Genomic DNA, 16,574 nt, shown 5'->3' on the forward strand with positions numbered 1-16,574 from the left:
AACAAACTGATTAAAACTCCTCACGATCTGAAGCGGAGCCTCTCTTCACGGAGACAAATGGGATTATTTTATTTTCAAAGACGTCACCTCTGGCAGGGAAAGTCGTTGAAGTGAAGACTGCGAGGTTTACCTTTTTTTGTGTCTTTTCTTTTGCAGATGCAAAGAAGCAAAAGAAGGAAGGCAAGAAGCGAGAGCGCACCCAAATGGACTGATGAGGATGTTTGAGCCAGCGAGGAGAGGAAGACGACGGTGGAAAGACGTCCACTGGCCCCATTTCAACATGGTTCCTCTATATATGTCCTGTAGGTTGACAGTAGGAGCCTCTATAGCTTTGACAATACCAGTGGAAATATGACTTTTAGTGACAACGTGTTTTACTTTTTCTTCTTTCTAGCGCCCGATAAGAAACAACTTGTATGTTTCCGATAGGAGATATAATCCTCAGAGGTAGGGACAAATAATGAGAAGATTTGTTTACTAGTGTTCTCACCTAATTATGTTATTTCTAGGATTATTTTCTTAAGAACAAATTGCCTAGGACTTGTTTTACAGTTGCATAGCCTAACCCTAATTTGGAGAAATCTTTGGTCCATGCTCTGACTTAATGAAGCAGTTTGCTAAAAGTGAAGCTGTAAACATCTTCACTTAATTAATTTGTGCAAAAAAAAAAACAAAAAAAAAGTCACATTTGCAATTTTTTGAGTGGCTGAAGTTAATTGCAACTCTTTCCTTCCAATTAAAAACTCTGGCAAATTTCAAGTCAGAAGAAACACAAGCTAGCTCTGTCCACAAAGTTGCATGAAACAGCAACTGTACACGTGTCCAGTGTTTAGTTTGTTCTCCACCTGCTGCTCTGTTGTACCTCAATTTATACCCACTGATTGTTCCTCTCTGTCTCTCCTGACATTGTAGTCCTCAACTGGAGTTAACATTCCCTTTGTTTCCTGGTACATTTCCAAAAATGAAAAAAAAAAAAAATATATATAAAAAATAAAACTTAGAAAAGATACCCAAAGTGTTTTGTCGTTCACCTTTAGCTTCCTGTCAATCAAAAAAAAAAAAAAAAAAAAAACAACAACAAAATTTCAAACACATCTCATTTTTATTTGAACTTCATTCGGAGAGAATATGGCACAATGTAACCACTTAATGCAGTTCGTCTTACAGTGTCATAGGTGGCCAGTGATAATAACACTCAGATTCATTGTCCAGAACAAATAATCAATCAAGAATGCATCGAAACGGATAAATCAATACCATTGTTACTGTACAGGAAGTATCATAGTGGGGGAAGGGGAGGAGAGTAAATGGGGGATTGTTGGGGGACGGGGGGAGGGAGAACATTCAGATAGTAGCTATTAAACATGTGTATGTACATTTCAAATGTACCGCATTTGAATTACATATAATGTATTATCATCTAGATATATACAATGCAAACAATAGACTGTTAAATTCATTTTTCCTACTGCGAGAAGCCACAAGCCACAGTGAGTGAATACACAATGAACATCTACATACATAAGCAAATAAAAAAAGTAACACCTGAATGTACATTTAACACTTGCAGCAGGCTACTGATTTCTCTTTTATTTTTAATTTTTTTTTTGTATTTTTTTTTTTTTTTCCCATTTGCTGATTTTTATTTGAAATCCCGGTGTGTGTTTTTTTTTTGTTTTTTTTGACCCCTTGAGGTTCAGGTCGGGTCACACAGCTCAACACGTCGGCTGCTTCACAACAACAACAACAAAAAAAACTTCTCCCCAGGATTTTGAAATTGCAAAAGTTATAAAGTGTGTCCGGTGAGATAGCAGGGCGGAGCGGCTCCTTCCCAAGGTGAGTGTGAAGCCTCATAAATTTACAGGTGAAATCAAAATGAAGCCCCTTTCCTCGGGGCTTCTGGGCCACACTGAAACTCGTTTAAGCTCTTGTTCTCTTCCTGGCTTTCCAAGCTTTGCTCTTCTTTTTTTTAATTTTTCTCCTCTCTCTCTCTCTCTCTCTCTCGTTCTCTTTTCTGGCTGCAAAAAGTCGCTCTTCAGATCCGCATTGAACGCTGCGCCAATGTGGAAAAGTTTGGATCCAGTTGCTCATTTTGCAAAGCAGCAATCCAGTTCTTGACAAATCATGAACTCCAGAAATGCACATATATTGATAGCGTCCACCTTTAAAATCATATTCTCTTTGAAACACTTTTCATAATCCTTAATATTCATTTCTATGTAGATTTGATATGACATTTTCAAAGCAGGAAAGGAAACTCTTGCTGTACACTGATCATTTTTTATAATTTCAGTTTGTAATACTACATTTGTACAATGATGAGAGAAGCAGATTTACAAAATGTGATAAAAAATGTATGATGTCATGTATCTACATATATTCCAGTGGCGTGTCTAACTTGAGTCTTTGGAACCTTGTTACTATTGTACGACTTTAAAGAGGAAGGAGTGATGACTGAGACAATCACACCGTGTGCATCTTCCCTGATGTGCGGCATGATGTTTTGTCCAATCTGATGTCTTCATGCTGAGAATGCCATTTCATAAAAATTAATCACCACACAGCAAGCTGCATGCACACACACACACACACACACACACACACACAACTAAATGACAGCACTGATCTCGACATAATCACAGACACGCAGGGTTTCCAGAGGAAAGCACAACATTTCCGATATGACAAATGAGAATACACACACACACACACACGTAGGATGGAAAAAAAAAAAATCAACCCAAACAGCCCACTGTGCCTGCAAGATAGTGTTGAAATGTGTCGCCGCGGCGCCTGTACACTGGTACAGTTTTTGATCAATTATTTCAAAAGGCGTGGAGATGATCGTTTGAGATTGTTCGGTCCAAACTTTCATTGCCTCTGCAATCAGGCGACCGCTGTTAGGATGGAAATTACAGTAATGGGAGCTCAGAGCCGGGAAAAGGAAAAATAACGCAGGCTTGAATAACACACTCTGTAACGCGCACCACACCGTAGCACAAGCTGCAACTTTCAGCACGGACACTCAGACACACAACAGAGATTTTTAAGGATAAGAGAGCAATTTGTTGATGTCACTCCGGGTAAGGCACTTCAAATTGCTCTGTACAATCCGGCGATATATATATTTAAACTTTTCCGTCTCGCAGCGTGGACGAGCTGCTGCTTTTTCACGTCTGCGCCGCTGCACAAGAGTGTTGAGATTCCTCTCGGCGACAGTCGCCAGAGTGAAGCCAGAGAAACCTTGAATTTGAAGTCGTCTCTGACCAACGTTACATGTCACATGTAGTCCGTATGTACTCCGTAAAAGGAGTGTAGCCCTTTGACACAAGCCGTATGAACAGGAGCCCCGCTAGCTCTGACGGCACATTATGATCTGTTGATTACAAATGGAGACTAATGTTTGTTTTAGCCACGTTGGACAGATGAACGTCACATTATGGGTGTGCATACATGCATTCGAGTGGACTCGTGAAATGTTAAGGTTATGACCGCGTTCGCTGCAAAGCGAGAAACGACCGATTTCTGTTTGAACAATAAAAGTGCAGAAGGGACGGTAAACAGTTTGGCATCACGCTGTGTTTACACCAGGCGGCAGGTTTCGTCTGGGACACTGAAATTCCTGCAGCAAAAACCTTTGGCTGACCTGCCCAGAATCGCTGTGACTTCTCCAAACATGGTGCACATGCAAGCGGGATCCTCTGCGCTTTGGATTTTGTCCCCGACAGACCCACACTCTGTCCCCTCCTTTCTCAACCCCGCTCGTACCATGACTACAAAGGCACGCTTATCTGTTTCATACGTGCAGGCTGCACCTTGGGGCCGTCAGCTGGCTCTCTCTCTCCCTCACTGTACTCTTTCACCGACACCCAACGACGCTCCTCTCGCTGTCACCACATTGTCCAGAGACGGGGCCCGATACAAGAAGGCCTTTTTTGCTCAACAGCTTGGCAACGAGACTTGGGGTGTGTGACACAGTTTACGAAAACTGACGTCCAAAGTGCAGGGAATGAACACAGTGAGCACTATTTTTTTTATCTTTTTTTTTTTGGGGGGGGGGGTGCATCTCACCCTTTTAGCTCACCAGCAGGTGATAAACTGCCGTCACCTTCCATCAAACACCCGAGCAGCTGCTCAGACCGAGACCCCCGGACCACAGCGCGAGCCACTTACTTCCCTGCTGGCATCGCTCAAATGACAGTTTAAACTGAGATTAATCAGATATTCTGGAAGGCTCTTTAGTCACTGCTGAGATGTGTGACAGATGTCGGACAGACGTGGCTCCACTTATCACCGTGACGGATGGTTGGATGGTGAACTGGGATGGATGCCTCGCTGTCCTGCTGAAACTGCTGTACAAAAGCCACTATGTACTTAACTAAACTTTGGAGGTACTTTTACTCGTTTTTTTTTTTTTTTTTTTCTATTTTAGGCTACTTAATAATTCTATCACTTATGTAGAGATTGATACTAAATCCCATATGGAGCCACATTTCAGAGGAACATATTGCATTTTGTGCATCTAAAGAGTATATTACTGTCCCATCAATAAAGTATGTAAAAGACTAAACTTTATGTATAAGTACATCTATTGATCACTGAAAGGTGTACTACAGTGATTTAGTACAGCACTTTTATACAGTTGCAACTAACAACTTTAATTACCAATTGATCTATCCATGATTTTCTACTAATTAATTAATTCTAAAAGTCTTGGCCAATGAAATGTATATCAATCGATGGGTTAATTATTTAACTAATCGTTTCAGGTGTGCACTTCCAAGCTGAAGCCTGGTCACCTGAGTGACATCACTGGAGTAATTTTATCAGATCAGATGGAAACCACAGAGGAAGAATTGATAGACACTGCAGTTCTGACTGACCAGTAAATTTACTTGGACCTTTTACAATCAGTGGAATGCCCCTTTAAGGGAAATTCTGAACGCAAGACTTGCAGAGTATTTTTCCTTCAACTCTTACTGATGAAGAGTCCGAATGCTTCTTCCACCACCGGTGTAAAATGGGAGAGGATGTTTATTCTGCACTGTTGTAGCTCTGCACATATATCAAGTGCACGGCTTCACGCAACAGGAAGGAAGGCGATAATTGGAGCAGGAGAAAGGAAAAGTACACACGAACAATAGAACACGCTAATGAATGTACACATGATATTTACATTACATTCATGACCTTATAAGAGTCGGAGACTATAACAGGATCAGGACTGAGTGGAGCACTAAGTGGGGCATGGACGTGTTGCGTGCAAAGCACAAGCTGAGCGTGTAATGGGCAGTCTTTAATCTCAAATGTAGGTGTTCCACATCGTCCCGTAATCTGATCAGCCCCATGGTGAGTTTTCATTACGGGATCTGTCCCAGATCTCTCTTTAAAGCGAGACAGCCTTGAGGAGCTGTTCGGTGCGGGTCTAATTCTCTGCAAAGCCCCCCTACCAGCCTCTGTGGCAACCGCTCCTGCATATTCATCACGCCAACTGGTGAGCATACATTACTGTAGCAGAATTGTCCAATAGGCTGAAATGATGGATGACATGCATGAACACAGAACATGTCTAACAGGAAATTGATGTTTTCCCATTTCTCCATTATTAAAAATAAACCCCACTACTTATCAATTTGAATTTCAGGATGATGATTTTCTGACAATTAACGAAAATGTTAATTGTGAAATAAATTTTAAGAAAATGAGGATGGATCACAAAAATGATTTAAAGACGCAGAAATAGCCCTTTTTGAAATCACAAGGATGTGACCAGAAGTAAACTCCACTCTTGGAGTGCACAAACACACGTCACCACACACACACAAGTCTTCATGATCATCTCCAGCACAGTACAGGTTGAAACATCAATCCGCTAATCAGCAGGATCAAATGACGTCAGATACACACACACACACACACAGTAATAAAGGACAGCTCTGAGCTCCAACCACCTGTTTCACTGTGAGTAAAAGGGTTCTTCGGAGTGGTGAATAACTTAACAGCAAACATAAATATCTTAATAGTTGCAATAAAATAAACATTTGACATCCTGTCGGCAGGAAAAGCTGAAGTGATGTGTGGAAGGCAACTCAAGGAGTGCAACTGAACAATCTCTCTCTTTTTTTTTTCTGTTCAATCATAGCTTTTGTAGGGACTGTTTGTTGTTTTTACAGTTACAGCTATTTGGTTGTTCACTATGACGATACATGACAGGCTGTGTTCAGCAACAATACAATATTAATCCATACAAAATCCAAAATGTGAGAACTGCAGCTGTCGTTTTGCAGCTCAGTATCACGGCAAATAGTGCAATACACCCGCAGGTCCAGTAGAGGGCAGCGTGAGAAGAACATGCACGTCGACTGAGACAGGTCGACAGGTGATAAACATCAGCTAAGAGGGGTCAGGAGACCAAGTACAAAAGCTGTGGATTAAGTTGCAGGATCCAAGACCACGTGTGTTTTGGTGAGTTTTTTGGTGTTTACGTGTTGTTTTCCGCCACAAAAATACATGCGTTTTGACACGCGGTCCTTACTAGACTGGTGGGTGTAATTCCACGTTTTGCAGGGTCTATGCGAGGGACTACTCAGTGGCTGGGTGCACTGACTTCCTCAGACCAAGTCAAAGAAATAGTCCCATACATAACACCTCAAGATACAAATTATCGTGTGTTTTATTGTATACAAAAACAGAAACCAGATAAAGCGTGTTGATCAGAGAAGCTGGTGAAATTGATTCACGATGCCCCCTCTCCCTCCCCCAGCTGACACATGATGGTATCAACCTCCTCTAACTCTGAAGAGCATATTTCCCAAAATACCAAGCAGTTCCATTCAATTAGTAGAATCATGGATTTATCCAATTGGTCCAACTTAAGTTTTGTAGTCGAGTACATTTTTATCTTTTGGGTAACTAAATAGCTGGTCAAAAAAATATTTTACTTACAGTGTGAGTTTTTTCTTTAACACGTGATATTTCCATGCTGCGAGCACAAACACCCCCAAGGTTTTGGCACGGAGGCAGAAATTTGGAGACAGATATTTAAAAAATACCCGAGTTGTTCCTGCCAGCACGCAAAGTTGACAAGTGCAACTTTAATATATTTTTCTATTATGCATTGATGGCAACTCATTCCCTCTGGGGCTTGTTGTTAGATGGGAGAGTTTCAAGCCCTGATATGACCGTGTCAGAGGCAATCTACATAAAATTGATTCTACATGTTGCTGGTTGGAAGTTCCGTGATGATGATGATGATGATCACAGACAGAGAGAAGAAGGCAGGCAGAGGGGCACAAGTGGGTGTGCACAGTAAAGCAGAGTCAGCGCACACCTACATGTGCGCACACAAATAGAATATACACCGATATGTACAGTTATCTACAGGTATCTTCACTGAACTTCAAACTTCTGTGGTTTGTAAAATCAGTCAGCCCTATTTTCCCATTTTTGAAGTTGTCTCATATTTTTCGTACAGCGAAGATCTTCCTCTGCTCTTTATCTATGTTAATTTTTTTTATCTGCTCGGTGTTTCCTGCTTTACACACACCCTCATTGGGTTTTTTCGGCGCACGCAGCGCTCAATGTAACTGAATTTTGTACGACCTTCCTTGTCTACGCTTCGTCTGCACAGCACATTTCAATGTAACTGGCTTCGGTTGAATTTGTGTAAAGTGCTACAACCGGTTATGGAGAGAAAAATTGGAAAACTAACGATAAAATGATGGAAAGTGATTTCAAAACGTACTCTCGCAGTCTTGACCATGGTTACGAACCTCTTTCATACTCTCTCTCACACACACACGCAAATATACATGGATGATACACACATACCCACACGCACAAATACACAGGCAACTCATACTTCAATGGTTCCTTCCAGGTGGCCCGTATTTATCTGGCCGACCTACTATTTTTATATTGGCACAACAGAAGATGCTTGAATGTCTTCTTAAATGTGACATTGCAGAGGGCATAGCAGGCTGGATTGATGGTGCTGTTGATGTAGCACAGCCAGTAACCAATAGTCCATACGGTGTTGGGGATGCAGCTGGAGCAAAAGGTGTTAATAAGCACCATCACATTATAAGGAGTCCAGGTGGCTACAAAAGCTACCAGGATGGCCATTATGGTGCGGGTGACTTTTTTCTCTCGTGACGGCGCCACCTTCTTCTTCTTGTTTGGAGGTTGCTTCGTCATCTTCACAATCTTGCGTGCCACGTGGTTCTGACGCTCGGAGGTCGGGACAATCTCCACGGTGGCATTGGATGGTGTGTAGCAGTCGCCTTTGGGGGATTTCGTCTTGATCTTGATGCAGGTCAGCTTGGAGCCCCCGGCTTTGGCTCGCTGACGTGGGATTGGCTGGCTCGTCTCTGCGCTGGAGTTGGCTGTGGACGGTATTGGTTCCTCGTCTTTCTGGTTGGAGGCAGCCACGCTGCCGGATGTCGAGTCATTGGAGCTCTCCTTCTCCTCTCCAGGAGTGCAGTTCTCCCTCGCCACATCGTCACCTTCAGTTTCTCCCTCAGCAGTGGGGGAGGAAGGCCCTTTGCCGTTCTGTAGCTTTCCATCGTCCTCAGCGTTCTGGTTCTGGGAGTGCCCCGCGTCCTCCCCTGGTACGTTGTTATTGTTGGGTTTTGGTGTGTTGTTCCTCCTCTGGACAGGCGACTGAGGTTCTGGGTTGGCCCCTGATGGCTTGCGGTTGTCCTTCTTCACGCGGCTCTTGCTCGCTCTGGAAATCTGCCAGTACAGCTGGATCATGATGATGACGGGCAGGTAAAAGGCGGCGATGGCTGTGCCGAAAGTCACGGCGGCATTGGAGAAGAACTGGATGTAGCACTCCTTCTCAGGCACAGTGCGCCCGCCGACTATGAACTGCCAGAAGAGAATGGCGGGCGCCCAGAGGATGAAAGACAGCACCCAGGCAGCGGCAATCATCATCCCTGCCATTTTGGTGGTTCGTCTGACAGGGTAGCTGAGGGGCTTGGTGACACAGAAGTATCTGTCAAAGCTTATGATGAGGAGGTTCATGACAGACGCGTTGCTGACAACATAGTCCAAGGCTAACCACAAGTCGCACACCACCGGCCCCAGAGGCCAGTAGCCTATTACTATATAGACTGTGTACAAGTTCATAGAGCACAGTCCGATAATTAGGTCAGCACATGCAAGGCTGAATAAAAAATAGTTGTTGATAGTCTGTAGGTTCCTGTTAACTTTGATGGAAAGCATGACCAGGATATTTCCAATAACTGTAACCAAACTGAGGGAACCAGCCACCAACACAATGAACACCACCTCCACAGTCTTGTAGGGGCTTTCGCTCTCTGCCACGACGTCTGTCTCATTGCCTTCAGAGGCATTCCCATACGTGAAATTGAATACATCCATGGCATTTGGTCTTTTGTTGCCACCTCCTACTCAGATGGAACCTACAAGAGAACAGAAACAGAAGAGAAGATTTGTAATAAAGGTGCAAAAGCTTCACCTTTTTATTCATCTGAACACTGTTGAATGGCGTGTACAATAGGGTTGTGGATAAAACATTATTATGCTCTTAAGTTTGGGAATGTGTCGCTTATTGTCCCATCTCAAAGCCTTCCCAATCCTTTCCCTTCAAGACTGAACAAAAATGTAAATGAGCCAAAAACCCAGGGGGAAAAAAAAAAAATGGAAATATCAAATGACTGTGTTGATGTCAGCGGCACAGCATAGTTAGTTTCAGTGACATTCAGTGAAATATTCAATGCCATCTTTTAACATTTAATGGTGTGAGCGGAGAGAAATAATGATCCGGAGATAGATTTAAAAAAATAAATAAGCGAGCAGCGTGACCTTTTCCGTTGTAAACCAGCTTTTAGCACGTCTAAAAGCGATTCATCAAATAACAGTGACAATTTTGGCTGTACACCACTTCACCTGGAAGTTAGAAACAGATATCTGGCACATATATGTTTTGTAGTCAGTGCATAAATAGCATCTCCCCATTAGACATCTGCTACAATCTTAATGCACAGGAATAGTTTATTGAAAAATGAGACTAAAACGAAGGTGGTTTACATGCTAAACAAATTAGTTCATTAAGTGTTTCCAAAGACTATTATTGAAACCTACAAAAGTTGGAGTTCAAGAATAAAAAAATTAAAAACAGGTCGTAGCAACCAATTTTTCCAGGTAGAAATCTGTGATTTATGAAAAAAAAAAAAAGCTTTGTTGTCATTTCAAACCATGTACATCCCCACTGTTGTCAACGTGGCATTTATTTTTTTCATGCTCAAAGCTGCACTATATTCCAGGCTTTTGTCTGCCTATCCACTTTTGATGGATACATTTTCGACCACATAATGCCTAATGACTAGCTTGGGACTTGAATTACTGTCTTTTCATTTATTCTGTCGTCTGCATGCGTTTCCAACCCCTAATATTTGCAGTTGATGGGTGTTTTAATAATCAGTACTCCTTTTAAAAATTCTGCAACGGCGGTGCATACATTCTTAAAAAGCGTGTGTGTGTGGAGGGGGGGGGGGGTAATTATACACCGCACAGTCTGTTTTACCAGGAGTTTTATAAAGACTTTAAAAAGGAATTATTGACAAAATTGAAACTGACATTTTATCTTCAAAGGTCCATGTCCAACTTGCACTTTGAAAATTCTCTTCATATACTATAACATTCTTTTGATCCCCAAGTGACCCACTAGTTCTCACTTTTAACCTTAAACATTCATGTTGCAGACCTTGCTTTGATTTTGAAAAGTACAGCCGAGTTCTGCATGTTATTTCGTCCTTTGCTTTGAGGGGTGATTTGGTTGGTCTGCTCCACGTCTCGAGCGCGGTCACAACTCTTTGAACCATTTTGGGGGCCATTGGTCATTTTATGGCACATTTGGCAACCTATTGCTTCTCAGTTTGACATAAATATCATCAGGCTGAAGTACCGCTTCAACTTTTTTGAAAAAAAACAACCCAATAACTACTCAAACGTTATTCAGACCTGTGGATCAAAGCTTTTTGAAAGTTCTGTTGTTACTTAAAAGTGAGATCAATGTGCCATCCAATAGGTCTCTTGACACTGCAGTGAATACAAATCAAGGCACTTTTTATTCACCACCACCAGACAACACCTGGAGCTTAATTACACAAGATAGAAAATCAAATTATCCGGTCAGTGAGAGGGATTAATGCTGAAATTTAAAAGAGTAGACAAACTTCAAAGCTAGTCGGACTCATTTGTCTAAAAACATGAACATTTTCCTTCCTGATGTTTCTCTACAGCAATACTCCTCTACATTTTATTTTTTAGATTATATTTAGACAGTCTTCATCATAATTTGTTTAAGTTCCTCTTTTGATTTGGGTTTGACTAACGAACAATCTGATCTATAACCATATAAAGCAAATTTAATTAAGCGTTATAGATGACACTTTTGCCGCTGGAAAGCCATCTTCTCCAAGACTTTGCCATTTTGACACCAGGTCTTTAACCATTGAGCCCAGTCGCTGAGTCACTAGTGAACATTCACTTATCGGCTGTGCCAGAAATCCCTAATCATTGCATTAGGCATGGAGCTAAGCTGGCCTAATCCCCATAAAATATTTAAGTCCACCAATTTACATTCAAAAACACTAACCATACAACTGGGACCCACTTGTTGCTCGCTTGAGCCAAGTGGATTAGAGAAATAAAGTGGATCAGTATTGATGGTCATTGCACAGTGGACGCAGTCAACTCCCTCAGTTGCTCTTTGTCCACCTCTGGCTGCCATAAGCCTCGTCCCACATCTGACATCTCTGCCACGACTCAGCAGAAGCTGCGCCCCGGCTGGAGTCTACAAAAGATGCACAAATCTTTTTACACTCAATGCGGACAGCCATAGTTTAAAAAAAAAAAAAAAAAAGGTCTCAGGGGAACCCGGACTTGGTTTTTGAAGCTTCCATTCACACATGACTATCCTACAGCAGATACAGCTGCTTTCAAGGAAAAAAAACAAAACAGTGATGTGCTTTATTTCTACCATCAGGTTGTCGCGTTTCATTCTGCTGCTTAAACAGCTTCATCTCATCTCGTAAAGAGACCGCAAGAAATACTCAGGAAGTTGTACTGAACTGAAGAATAACGTCTTTGCTTTAGTGTTGACTGGTGGAAACACTGGCACTGCAGCCTGCTGAGCAGGAGTGCAATTGCCATCGCCTGGGGGGAGCAGCAGTAGCACTCTTAGCAAAACTATCAATCATGGAGCTTTCCAGCAAGTGTCAGTAGTACTGCAGTCAGTGGTAGTGCATCTGACAGAGCCCAATCAGAGCGTGAGTGACACCTCCGTTATTATCCCGAGAGAGGAGATAAATCAGGAAAAAAAAACAATCTGAATATTCATCACACTTCTTAATTGATTAACAGACTCTCAACATTTGACATATATTAAATAGATTAGATGTTTGTCTTTACCATTCTGAATCTTTTGCTGTTTAACTCAATGATTTAAAATGTTTGTCAGAGGATTCAGTAATTCCTAAAGTTGCCCTTTTTGTTTAGTAGGGGAAAAAAAGTGTGGCAAGTCTGTTGCTGCCATGGGAGGACATGAATAAATGAGCTTTAGTATTATTCTGTGTTCAGACTTGGGTATTCCTGGAGCGGGCTCACTGGAGCTGAAAATTACTTATGACCTTTGGGAATCAGAGAGGACCAACCTCACCATTTTTTCCCCCCACAACTTCTGTCCTCACTTTGTTTTTTGTGGTGGACTGCCAGCTGGTCAGTTGACCTCAGAGTAAACCATAATAACATTACGGAAGTAAAAGTCAAACTGCTGCATTTTTAATTCAATTACAGTAACTGCTGAATAATCACTTACACAGGTCAGCAGTTTTGTCGGGGAAAGATGACAAGTGTTGGCTTTCTGTTGATGTGGCTTCATGCATAAACATCGGAAATATTGTTCCCAGATGTGGCAGCTGTGGAGCCTTCATCTCCAACGGACACATTTGACTGCCTCTCTAGTGTCCAGATCCCCAGTCCCCATCTCCAAGCACTGATACCAGGCAAAGCCCAGGGCACCTGCCCCCGGCTTACGATGATTACACGACTTTTCTTTGCTGACCCTCTCCATGGGAGCATGCAGGATTAGGCCTTTGTTTACTTGGTGTTTGCACAGGAGCATGACTGGAATCCAAAACCTATCATTGCAGCAGTAAAGCCGGTCCACAGGGGGGTGTGGGTTCATTAAGTGCACCTTTTAGTATATTATTATTTAGTAAATAAATAATGAAATCTCTTCTTCACTTGCTCATCTTAAGATCAGAGCTTCTCTATTGTCAGCTTTCTAACAAATGAAGTGGTATTGTTACACCAGTTTTAATCCAATATGATGATGTGGGCAGGTTAACAGTGGCTCATATCATTTGTGTTAGGTAAACAAAATGAAAGTCTTTTCCTCACCGAGACAATCTCGTTTCTTTTTGGACTCCACTGTGAGGTTAAGTTCCTGCTTTGGTCAATATTGGCTCATTTTATCCCAAGCGTGTGTAAACTGCTCCCCAGTAGGGCTTTTATTCAGACAAGGATTCTGACAAAGACACAGAAATGGAAAAAATGTTCAGCAGGAAATGAAAAGTGTCCTGATAACCATCGAACAGACACACCCTATCAGTGTCCTGAAGAAAGATGGCTACTAAACAATCCGAATCTTGAGCTGGAGTTTAATTACAAATTTGCATTCATTTCCTCGAGCTCTTCCCACTGTCTCGGGGGTATCAGACTGAGTTATATAACTTGACAGACGCCCAGGAGAGATTCCGTGTAAACATTTATACTGTGAGCGATCACAGTCATTTATCCATCCACTTACAGTCATTTATTGGGAATTCGGATAAACAAAAGTAGGCCACATGTCTTCCACCGGCCACGATCATGAGCTCTACCTGGGTAATGCCGGGGTGTTCCCTGCCCAGAAATGATGCGTGATCCCTCTCAAATTCTGTAGAATATTCTCTGGGATGTCGACATGGAGGGAAACCCAGGGGGGATACCTCCACCAGCAATATCCTGGAGCTATCCAGGTCAGAACAACTGGTTTCTTTCAACTTCAAAAAAAACATTGGTCCAACTTAAAAGGGAGAGTCAAGGCTCCCTCTGAGGGAAGCAATTCTTGGCTGCTTCCATCCACAATTTCATTCGTTCAGTCTTGAACAAGATGTCAGAACCATGACTAAGAGCTGAAAAGAGGTCACCGGGGAAACTGAGCCCATCTTCCTCTGAACCAACAGAGTCCAGCACGATCCCAGCATCCAGTTGTCAATCTCACACGCTACCTTATGGGTAGCGCTCGGCCGACTGTCGATCCTGGTTCCAAAAGGCCCAAAGGTAAACACTGGATAAAGGCAAGATGCATCAGTTAAATATGGGGTTAACTATTTTCAGACAGTCTCTTCTGATAGGATTGAAAGAGTGAGTAAAACATTCAAAACCAGCTTCCTTTCTTGCCTTTGTACACCTGTCCAGTCACCGTATAAGAGTGGGATCCAAATTTGTTGCAAAGGAGACACCTTGACTTCAAGTTACTCACAGACCAAAGGAGGCAAACCACCGCTATCCTGCAGAGTACCGAGCCCTCAGACGTGGAAATACCAAGACCGATCAGAGTTGCTTTCATCTCTGCTGCACAACTGTTTGTGCTGCAGGTCACACAAAGACATCATCAGCAAAACCTTGACTCCTTGACTGCAATTCTGTCCATGATAATGGCAACCAATTCCCAGAAACTGAAAGCCAAGGTGGAGCCCAAAGCCCACAGAGAACCCTTGGATCTGACGCCAAAACTACAGAACCAGAGGGCTCATGACGACGGCCCATATTCTCGCTCACCAAGACAGACGATCTCAGTTGTTGGTGCCTCTCATCCTCAGCAACTATGAAGTCTCACTCCAACTGAGGTATCATTTCGAGAGCATGTGACATATGCAAGGGGTTTCCTGGTTTCCATGTAGGATAATTTTTCCCATTTAAAGCTGACAAAAGGACCTTGGAACCACTCCTAATCTTGGTCCTAATGGGACCCATGGGAGAATCAAACAGGAGCTTTTTTTCCTGCCAAACAATTCCCAGGATCACAGTGGCGCACAAGCCTCACCAACATGATGAGATTAGGATTCACTAATGGAGAATTAAATCCTCATGAAAGAAAAAAAAAAAAAAATTGACAGTGGCTTCTCATTAAATGTCAGACAATAGCATTCTGCATGAGTGGATACAAGTGCAGGGCAAACCTCTCCTTTGCAGGTGTGACAAAGCCTCTCAAACCCAAACCTCTCGGGCAGCCCTCGTGTTAAGTGGACACGAAACGAGGCGTTAATGGAGAGTTAACATGCAGGAAATGGTATTCAAGCAGGCGGATAAACAAGCTGTGATAATCTGTAAACAGTCGACGACTAAGAGGTTCCCAAAAGGACCTGAAGGGTGCCTATTGTCACGGTGCAAGGAATAATATCAAAATGTACACAGGAGACATTTACATGCCCTTGTTTGTTGTTAATAAGAATACAGCGAGGGGGGTGCGTGATCTTGGCCACACTTTTTCCATCTTGTGTCCGGGTCTTATAGTCGGTCAACCAAATTAAAAAAAAAAAAAAATCAAGCAACTGCGTCACTCCCTCTTTATGTCCGTTGATGAATCAACTCGAGTCTTGACAGCTAAAAGCTCACGTCTTTCTTTCACCGTGACCTTTAGATGCCACTTAAGAGAAATGATATTCGTACTGATTCACCACAAATTATCTTCAGCATTGCAGGAATGTCATTTTAAAAAGGTGCCCTCTGTCCAGCTACACCCCCCCCACACACACACACCACCTCTTCAGAGGATGTTCACGAGATGAGTCTATTGATATTCCAGCTACTTTGCCGTGGCATCCTCCACACCATCTGTGAAAAATGACAGCGTCAGATACGACCTCTGCTGTTCCGGTAGGAAGCCCAGCCAACGAGTCGCTGTAACCTGCCACATTCGACCCAAATATCAGTTAGATAAACACATTTCGAAGCATGTTTTAGCCTTCTGCCGAGTATCTTATAGACTTCTAACCGTAGCTGACAGTTCAGAAGTCGGCCTTGTCTGGAAAATATCACAAGCCTTCTGGGATGCAAAAAAAACAACCCTCTGGAACTGAGCCAGTAATGACTGAACAATGTCCTCAAGCAAGCTGGAAAGGTAAGGGGGACGAGTCAATTCTCTCATGTCATAGAGGCACCCTACAGCAGCTACGACTTGACAAACGGCATCACGCTAGCTACTCAAACACCTGCTAGCTCGCTTCTCATGAAAAGATTTTGTTTCATACAAATAATTTACCCAGGACTGGAAAAGAAAAATCCTGCATCTCTCAATCCTCAGTTGATTTGTCTTTAATTAGCAGATTTCCATATTTCTAATTGCTTGTCAGAAGTAGAGCAGTAGTATGAGCTGCTAAAACTCCTAGTACAATTTCATTAGTCTGGCTCTCAATAGGGATTTTTAGGGACTTATTATAGTTTCAGTAACATCAGATGCGTTTCCAATACCGGCATGCATATGTGCCATTAGCTGCAAC

The 16,574-nt window shown here is 42.5% G+C and overlaps 2 protein-coding genes across 3 annotated transcripts in view; one reads left to right on the forward strand and one right to left on the reverse strand.

Annotated features, from left to right (window-relative positions):
• The window catches only part of ptn (pleiotrophin), a 41,253-nt gene extending 40,244 nt beyond the window's left edge, over window positions 1-1,009 (forward strand). The window contains exon 5 of the mRNA XM_069164953.1: window positions 157-1,009. Within this exon, the coding sequence (XP_069021054.1) occupies window positions 157-212 (56 nt within the window). The 3' untranslated portion in view covers window positions 213-1,009. The remainder of the gene's footprint in view (window positions 1-156) is intronic.
• A 74-nt stretch (window positions 1,010-1,083) lies between these two features.
• chrm2a (cholinergic receptor, muscarinic 2a) overlaps window positions 1,084-16,574 on the reverse strand; it is a 73,288-nt gene continuing 57,797 nt past the window's right edge. For both annotated transcript variants that reach the window (XM_069164951.1, XM_069164952.1), the window contains exon 3: window positions 1,084-9,425. In XM_069164951.1, the coding sequence (XP_069021052.1) occupies window positions 7,891-9,384 (1,494 nt within the window). In that variant the 5' untranslated portion in view covers window positions 9,385-9,425 and the 3' untranslated portion in view covers window positions 1,084-7,890. The remainder of the gene's footprint in view (window positions 9,426-16,574) is intronic.

Source organism: Embiotoca jacksoni, unplaced genomic scaffold (assembly GCF_022577435.1).
Source record: "Embiotoca jacksoni isolate LCO1_2020_lvr unplaced genomic scaffold, fEmbJac1.0.p SCAF_32, whole genome shotgun sequence".
In the NCBI taxonomy this organism is placed as follows: domain Eukaryota; kingdom Metazoa; phylum Chordata; class Actinopteri; family Embiotocidae; genus Embiotoca; species Embiotoca jacksoni.